The sequence below is a fragment of the Bison bison genome, unplaced genomic scaffold (assembly GCF_000754665.1).
Source record: "Bison bison bison isolate TAMUID 2011002044 unplaced genomic scaffold, Bison_UMD1.0 scf7180017864364, whole genome shotgun sequence".
Lineage (NCBI taxonomy): Eukaryota > Metazoa > Chordata > Mammalia > Artiodactyla > Bovidae > Bison > Bison bison.
Window position 1 is genome coordinate 1,077,474 of NW_011494936.1, and position 9,136 is coordinate 1,086,609.

The 9,136-nt window shown below is 38.6% G+C and overlaps 1 protein-coding gene across 4 annotated transcripts in view; it reads left to right on the forward strand.

Annotated features, from left to right (window-relative positions):
* MPP6 (membrane protein, palmitoylated 6 (MAGUK p55 subfamily member 6)) overlaps positions 1–9,136 on the forward strand; it is a 136,093-nt gene that overhangs the window by 20,778 nt on the left and 106,179 nt on the right. Inside the window, exon 1 of one of the 4 annotated variants that reach the window (XM_010855367.1) lies at positions 3,459–3,604. The exons of the other annotated variants lie outside the window; for them this stretch is intronic. Coding sequence (XP_010853669.1) covers positions 3,580–3,604 — 25 coding nt within the window. The 5' untranslated portion in view covers positions 3,459–3,579. Of the gene's footprint in view, positions 1–3,458; positions 3,605–9,136 lie in introns of those variants that run through there. 4 annotated transcript variants of the gene reach the window in all.

Consider the following 9,136-nt stretch of genomic DNA (forward strand, 5'->3'; position numbering starts at 1 on the left):
TTATTGATATTTCTCCTGGCAATCTTGATTCCAGCTTGTGCTTCTTCCAGTCCAGTGTTTCTCATGATGTACTCTGCAGAGAAGTTAAATAAGCAGGATGACAATATACAGCCTTGACGTACTCCTTTTCCTATTTGGAACCAGTCTGTTGTTCCATGTCCAGTTCTAACTGCTGCTTCCTGACCTGCATATAGGTTTCTCAAGAGGCAGGTCAGGTGGTCTGGTATTCCTATCTCTTTCAGAATTTTCCACAGTTAATTGTGGAAATTATGTGGAAATTGTGGAAACCACGCAGACAAATGCTTTGGCATAGTCAATAAAGCAGAACTAGATGTTTTTCTGGAACTCTCTTGCTTTTTTGATGCTCTAGCAGATGTTGGCAATTTGATCTCTGGTTCCTCTACCTTTTCTAAAACCAGCTTGAACATCAGGAAGTTCACGGTTCACGTACTGCTGAAGCCTGGCTTGCAGTATTTTGAGCATTATTTTACTAGTGTGTGAGATGAGTGCAATTGTGCGGTAGTTTGAACATTCTTTGGCATTGCCTTTCTTTGGGATTGGAATGAAAACTGACCTTTTCCAGTCCTGTGGCCACTGCTCAGTTTTCCAAATTTGCTGGCATATTGAGTGCAGCACTTTCCAGCATTATCTTTCAGAATTTGAAATAGCTCAACTGGAGTTCCATCACCTCCACTAGCTTTGTTCGTAGTGATGCTTTCTAAGGCCCACTTGACTTCACATTCCAGGATGTCTGGCTCTAGGTGAGTGATCACACCATCATGATTATCTGGGTCATAAAGCTCCTTTTTGTACAGTTCTTCTGTGTATTCTTGCCACCTCTTCTTAATATCTTTTGCTTTTGATAGGTCCATACCATTTCTGTCCTTCATCAAGCCCATCTTTCCATGAAATGTTCCCTTGGTATCTGTAATTTTCATTAAGAGATCTCTAGTCTTTCCCATTCTATTGTTTTTCTCTATTTGCATTGATTGCTGAGGAAGGCTTTCTTATCTCTTCTTGCTATTCTTTGAACTCTGCATTCAGATGCTTATATCTTTCCTTTTCTCCTTTGCTTTTCATTTCTCTTCTTTTTATAGCCATTTGTAAGGCCTCCTCAGACAGCCATTTTGCTTTTTTGCATTTCTTTTCCATGGGGATGGTCTTGATCCCTATCTCCTGTATAATGTCATGAACCTCCATCCATAGTTCATCAGGCACTCTATCTATCAGATCTAGTCCCTTAAATCTGTTTCTCACTTCCACTGTATAATCATAAGGGATTTGATTTAGGTCATACCGGAATGGTCTAGTGGTTTTCACCACTTTCTTCAATTTAAGTCTGAATTTGGCAATAAGGAGTTCATGATCTGAGCCAGAGTCAGCTCCTGGTCTTGTTTTTGCTGACTGTATAGAGCTTCTCCATCTTTGGCTGCAAAGAATATAATCAATCTGATTGCGGTGTCTACCATCTGGTGATGTCCATGTGTAGAGTCTTCTCTTGTGTTGTTGGAAGAGGGTGTTTGCTATGACCAGTGTGTTCTCTTGGCAAAACTCTATTAGCCTTTGTCCTGTTTCATTCCGTACTCCAAGGCCAAATTTGCCTGTTACCCCAGGTGTTTCTTGATTTCCTACTTTTACATTCCAGTCCTCTATAACGTAAAGGATATCTTTTGTGGGTGTTAGTTCTAAAAGGTCTTGTAAGTCTTCAGCCTCTTCAGCGTTACTGGTTGGGGCATAGGCTTGGATTACTGTGATATTGAATGGTTTGCCGTGGAAACGAACAGAGATCATTCTGTCGTTTTTGAGATTGCATCCAAGTACTGCATTTTGGACTCTCTCGTTGACCATGATGTCTACTCAATTTCTTCTGAGGGATTCCTGCCCATAGTAGTAGATATAATGGTCATCTGAGTTAAATTCACCCATTCCAGTCTGTTTTAGTTCGCTAATTCCTAGAATGTCGATGTTCACTCTTGCCATCTCCTGTTGGACCACTTCCAATTTGCCTTGATTTGTGGACCTGACGTTCCAGGTTCCTATGCAATATTGCTCTTTACAGCATCAGACCTTGCTTCTATCACCAGTCACATCCACAACTGGGTATTGTTTTTGCTTTGACTCCATCCCTTCATTCTTTCTGAAGTTATTTTTCCACTGATCTCCAGTAGCATATTGGGCACCTACTGACCCGGGGAGTTCCCCTTTCAGTATCCTATCATTTTGCCTTTTCATACTGTTCATGGGGTTCTCAAGGCAAGAATACTGAAGTGGTTTGCCATTCCCTTCTCCAGTGTACCACATTCTGTCAGACCTCCCCACCATGACCCACCCATCTTGGGTGGCCCCACGGGCATGGCTTAGTTTCATTGAGTTAGACAAGGCTGTGGTCCATGTGATCAGATTGGCTAGTTTTCTGTGATTATGGTTTCAGTGTGTCTGCCCTCTGATGCCCTCTCTCAGCACCTACCATCTTACTTGGGTTTCTCTTACCTCGGACATGAGGTATCTCTTCACAGCTCTTCCAGCAAAGCACAGCCGCTGCTGCTTACCATGGATGAAGTGTATCTCCTCACCACCGCCCCTCCTGACCTTGAACATGGAGTAGCTCCTCTTGGCCTTCCTGTGCCCGCGCAGCCACTGCTCCTTAGACGTGAGTTTGCTCCTCTCGGCCGCCTCCCCTGATTTTTCAGTTAGCTTGTTGCTAAACATGGGAAGTTTGAGGAAAGTGATGGCTAGGGAAGCCAGATAGCAGTGGTGAGAATGGGAAGGTGGAGAATTGAAGAAGAGATGTCCAGGGTGACTACTTTTTAGAGAAGCTTGGTGTGGTGGGAAAAAGGAGAGATAGGAAGATGTGACTTAAAAGGGAAATGGGTTCAAATTTAAAATATTGTCACTGAAAGATGAGGAAGATGTTAATATTTATAAATGTGGAGATGACAAATGAAGAAAATATACTGAAGTAACTGGAGAGGGATAGCCCGTGGGTCATGGTCCTCCAGTGGGTGGGAGGGACTGATTCGTCACACAGCCAGCAGCTTCATATAGGATGAAGGGCATATTTTCTTGTGAGATTTGAGAAAAAGAGGTTAGAAATGGTGCTACTGTAGTTGATTCTACAAGCGGAGGGTAATTTCAGTAAATCATAAATGATAACCTCTTTTCCCTTCTGACAAAGTCATTTGCTGACTTGGGTAGTAAATACTTGAAATAGAGAATGTGAGAGAACCAAGGGACAAGTAATAGAGGCATGCAGAAGTACTTGGGACTTTGCTGATTTGGAGAGAAATAGTGAAGTTTAGGACTTCCCTGTTGGCTTAGACAGGTAAAGTGTCTGCCTACAATGTGGGAGACCTGGGTTTGATCCCTGGGTTGGGAAGATCCCCTGGAGAAGGAAATGGCAACCCACTCCAGTACTCTTGCCTGGAAAATCCCATGAACAGAGGAACCTGGTAGACTACAGTCCATGGGGTCGCAAAGAGCGACTTCACTTTCACTTTCATTTTCTTTCAGGGAAGTTTGAGCATCTGCAAAACCTGGGATAAGAATAGGAATGAGGGCACTGAATGGAAGGAAAGCGCCATGGAGATCGGAGGTGAAGGGGGAGGTAAAGACAAATTTGATTCACAGATAATTTTGTCTAGGGCTACCTGTATGGAAATGAGTGTAGGTGAGTTGTAACCAGGCTCCTGGGTAAATCTTTTCACTAAGTCTAAATGTAAACTACACCATTAATGCAATTTTATCAAACCAAGCATATGAAGGAAATTCTATTACAGCAGAAAACTGTCATTATAGAAGAGGACTTGTAAAAACTTTCTGCAGTATTTGAAACAGTATTTTAATCTAACCTTTTGAAATTTTATGAGAGACACAAATTACCATATTTCTGGTTCATTTTATTACCAGTATTCTCAAAACATGGTATCCAGCTCTTTAATGGCTAGAATTGAAGGGCTGGCAAGGATATCCAGTTGTGTCTAGTGTTTATGCTTCCTATGGGGAAAATTGCAATGAGAAAAAGTCTAAAATAGTACTGGCATTCAGTTGTCATTTTATCTATTTAGAGTATTCTTTCACCACTTTGAACATATTGCATGTTCCTCAAGTTTCTTACAACCAGAAATTCTTCCAAATAAGAAATGTGAGGTTAGAGCCTAAAATAATCTTTGCATTTTGGCTGAAATATGGCTGCTGTCACTGAGGTAGAACTTCTTTGGCCTTTCTGAATTTCTAAAACTTTAAAAATTAGCAAGCTATTCTATGCAGAGTTTCCATCTGGACGTATAGAATGAAGTTTTCTAATTTTATAGACTATATTTGATGTTGCTTCCCATAACTCCCTATGTGGGGAAATTGTGCTCTCCATCTTCTTAACTGAGCATTCCTGCCCAGAAGAGCTGGTTGAGTGACATACGTTTGAGAAGGGACTGTTTCCTTATTCTTTTTCATCATCAATAATATATTTTTGTGGTTATTTTTAATGCAATGCATTGTACTTACTTTTAAGTAATGTTTTGCTCAGTGCTTTAAAAGCTGATAAAAGTAAGAGTGAGCAACAGCCTGAGTGTTAAGAGAGAGATAAGAATAAAATACTCCAAATTGATAGCTAATTCTAGTAAGCTTATAAAAATATTTTTACATAGAGAGACTGATGTCATTTTAGTATAACAGTACTATCATCTGAATCGTATTTGATTACAAATCAATGATATTTGAGCCCCAGTTCCGAGGTGTAGTGGAATTAGTGGTGTGTAAGTAAAGAAAAATGATTTGGGTTGAAATTAGATAAACATAGCAGTAAATAGAAGAAGCAGTTTTTATTATGAGTTAAATAAGATTGATTTTAAAGTTTCCTTTTGTTAAACCTTTACACTTACGAATGCTGAGAAAATACACATCTTTTGGAAATTAGAAATGTTTTTGTAAGTTTTTAAATATTGATTTTAAATGTTATACTTTAATGGAATGTTCTACCAAAATATATTTCATGTCTTAGTGTTTCCAAAAGAATTTAATGAAGCATATCATCTGAAGACAACTTGGTCTTCCCAGTCTTTTTCACCTTCAAAGAAAGAGTACTGTTTGTTTTTAACTGCAAGAACAGTTGTAATTCTGATTTTTCTGCATTGAAACTGGTTACTGTTTACACAGAAGAGGTGTATTTTTGGGTAGGTTTTTATATTAAAATTGTTAATGCATGTATAGATGAAAGACTGTCTTGCTCTTTATCTTTTTCTTGCTCCCCAGAGGCTACTACTTTGAACTTTTTAGCTGTTTCTTTTGGCACTTAGCTCCATGTCATTATATGGTATGCTTATGTGGGTGATTTCTTAATTTTTTCAGTTTTAACCATTTTGAAAGATGAGAATTTAGCTCTTTTTCCTATTCTTACTCTCTATGCGTATACACTTCTGATCCTTCATTTCCCCCAACATAATTAACATTTTTATTAAATCAGTATTTATTAATTGATCCATTAATAAACTGTAAGGACCTTCTGACTTGTCCAGGATGGACTCCTTATTCTCCATACCTCATACACACCCATCACTATCTTGTTGAGAATTACCTTTGCCTTTCTCCTGGATCGTGTCCTCTAGTTGCTTTATCTCACATCTTCCCCTTTTCTATTTTGCCCCTTTGTTACATGCTCAGAGAGCAGCACATCTTTTTTAAAAAAAGAAAATTTCTAAGAAAAAGTGTTTGTGGTAGATTAGTTTTATGAAACCTTATAAGCAAGTCTGAAAATTATTTTTAACTGTCCTTGCACTTGACTGATAGTTTGGTAGGGTAAAATATTTTAGGGTGGAAATGTTTTTAAGTTCATCATTGCATTGTCAATCTCTTTAGATGTCATCATTGAAAAATTCAAAAGCACTTCTGATTCCTAATTCTTGAAATATCATTGTAGTTCCCCTCTGTCTCTAGTGTTCTGAAATTTCACAATGATGTGTCTTGGTATGCCTCTATTTTCATCTATTTCTCTGGGTACAATATACCCCATTTAGTCTAGGAATTTACTGCTTTGAGTTCTGGAAAATATTAATTGTTTCATTAATGTTTTTCCCCCCTTCTGTTTTGTCTAATCTTTTTATAACTCCGCTTGTTTAGATGCCCTCTGCTAGTCCTCTATTTTTTTTTCTTCTATTTTTCTACCTTTTTGGTATTTCCCCTAATTTATCTTCCATGATTTCTATTGCATTTGTCATTTCTACTTTTGCATTTTTATTTTAGAAGCTCTTTTGTTTCCCCTAGGTGTTCATCTCCTATAGGAGTCTTGTTCTCGTTCCATGAATACAATATTTTCTCTTGAGAATTTTAATGATTTTCTTTTATCCTTAAATAGTTTTATTATTCCAAGTAGATTGTACCTGTTTGTTTATTCTAGTCCCTGACGTTCATGTTACAGGCTTTCCTCAGTATCTGAGATCCTGAGGTTAATACTCATTTTTAATGAGTACGGAAATAAAACCATGGAGCTCTGTTTGCAGGTTGAGCTTCTCTGTAGCCATTCTGACTGGATTATTTAGGGATAATGCCTTATCTTTCCACTTAGGCTGGTCATGTTCTCTAGAGAAGACTCTTCACATCTTTCTGGAAACTAAAGCCCAGGCTAAAGTATTTTGATAGTCAAGAAGGAGAAGCAGGTGGAAGGGTTGTCTCTTCATTCAGTAATCCTGTTTTCCATATGATTTCATTGTCCATTGTCCAGTGGCACTTCTTACCTTAACTCCTTCTGGAAGATCTACCTCTAGTTTTCAGTTCTGCATAGATGAGGGTGAGGGGCAGCAAGTACCCTGCCAAGAGGGTAGGACTGAACTATTGATAAGTAGTATACATGAAAAACTAAAAAAATAAATACCAACTCTAAGAAAATAAAACTACCAGAATGGAGAAAGATATCTAAAATTTACTAATGAAGCATCTAATGAATACTGACCTAATATTTTCTGAGTCTTCCTATCTCAGTTCCCCTCACCTCAAATACTTTGGGTCATTCCTCAGCCTTTGAAAGATTTTGTTTTATAAAATGAAATGGTTTTCTGCTTTTCTTGTAGTTCATTTAGAGTTTGGCCTCTTGTGTCTGCTAAATCAGTTAGCCCTTTATCCCTATGTTTTATAGCTTCCAAAGTCAACTTTTTTCTACATTCTCCACATCTTCATAAACTTAATGCCTTTAAAATAAAATTGCACATATACATCTTTATTAAATTTTAGTGAAATTCTAGGTGAGAGCAAAATTAGAAATATTTATATTTGTCCTCTTGAATAAAAATATTTGTTCATTTTACTTTTATTTTTCTGTTTACTGTTCTTTCAACTTTGACACTTAATTTTGTCAAATCCAAATTTGCCAAAATGTTGGAGCCTGTCAGAAGAGTTTCTGCTTTGTAACCATGTTTATTTTTAATTACACTTTGGGTTAAAGGATCTGTGATGAAGAGCCTTCTTACATTTTCCCTTCTGAAAGAAGATTGCTTACTCTAAGAGCAACTACAGTCATGCATGCTTTGCTTCAATTTGATTTTTTCTCTTCGTTGTTAACACAAGAAATGAGTTGGTTCCTTTGGCATACTAGTGCTATTTCAAACTCAATCTAGTCCCCCAAGTGACTGTATTTTACTTTGGTATATGTCAGTTGTTGATTATACAAAATTTTGTCCCCAATCGGACCTGAAAGCTAGGTGATGTAAAGGAAAAATAATTCAGAGCATTAGTTAAGAATTTACTAAACATTTGTTCACTACTTAATATATACAAGGCTCTATACTGGGAACTGTTTCCCCATCTATTTGCCATGAAGTGGTGGGACCGGATGCCATGATCTTCGTTTTCTGAATGTTGAGCTTTAAGCCAACTTTTTCACTCTCCACTTTCACTTTCATCAAGAGGCTTTTTATTTCCTCTTCCCTTTCTGCCATAAGGATGGTGTCACCTGCATATCAGAGGTTATTGATATTTCTCCTGGCAATCTTGATTCCAGCTTGTGCTTCTTCCAGTCCAGTGTTTCTCATGATGTACTCTGCAGAGAAGTTAAATAAGCAGGGTGACAATATACAGCCTTGACGTACTCCTTTTCCTATTTGGAACCAGTCTGTTGTTCCATGTCCAGTTCTAACTGTTGCTTCCTGACCTGCATACAAATTTCTCAAGAGGCAGATCAGGTGGTCTGGTATTCCCATCTCTTTCAGAATTTTCCACAGTTGATTGTGATCCACACAGTCAAAGGTTTTGGCATAGTCAATAAAGCAGAAATAGATGTTTTTCTGGAACTCTCTCGCTTTTTCCATGATCCAGTGGATGTTTGCAATTTGATCTCTGGTTCCTCTGCCTTTTCTAAAACCAGCTTGAACACCAGGAAGTTCACGGTTCACATATTGCTGAAGCCTTGCTTGGAGAATTTTGAGCATTACTTTACTAGCGTGTGAGATGAGTGCAACTGTGCGGTAGTTTGAGCGTTCTTTGGCATTGCCTTTCTTTGGGATTGGAATGGAAACTGACCTTTTCCAGTCTTGTGGCCACTGCTGAGTTTTCCAAATTTGCTGGCATATCGAGTGCAGCACTTTCACAGCATCATCTTTCAGGATTTGAAAGAGCTCAACTGGAATTCCATCACCTCCACTAGCTTTGTTCATAGTGATGCTTTTTTCTAAGGCCCACTTGACTTCACATTCCAGGATGTCTGGCTCTAGGTCAGTGATCACACCATCATGATTATCTGGGTCGTGAAGATCATTCAGAAAACGAAGATCATGGCATCCGGTCCCACCACTTCAAGGGAAATAGATGGGGAAACAGTGGAAACAGTGTCAGACTTTATTTTTCTGGGATCCAAAATCACTACAGATGGTGACTGCAGCCATGAAATTAAAAGACGCTTACTCCTTGGAAGGAAAGTTATGACCAACCTAGATAGCATATTCAAAAGCAGAGACATTACTTTGCCAACAAAGGTCTGGCTAGTCAAGGCTATGGTTTTTCCTGTGGTCATGTATGGATGTGAGAGTTGGACTGTGAAGAAGGCTGAGCGCGGAAGAATTGATGCTTTTGAACCGTGGTGTTGGAGAAGACTCTTGAGAGTGCCTTGGACTGCAAGGAGATCCAACCAGTCCATTCTGAAGGAGATCAGCTCTGG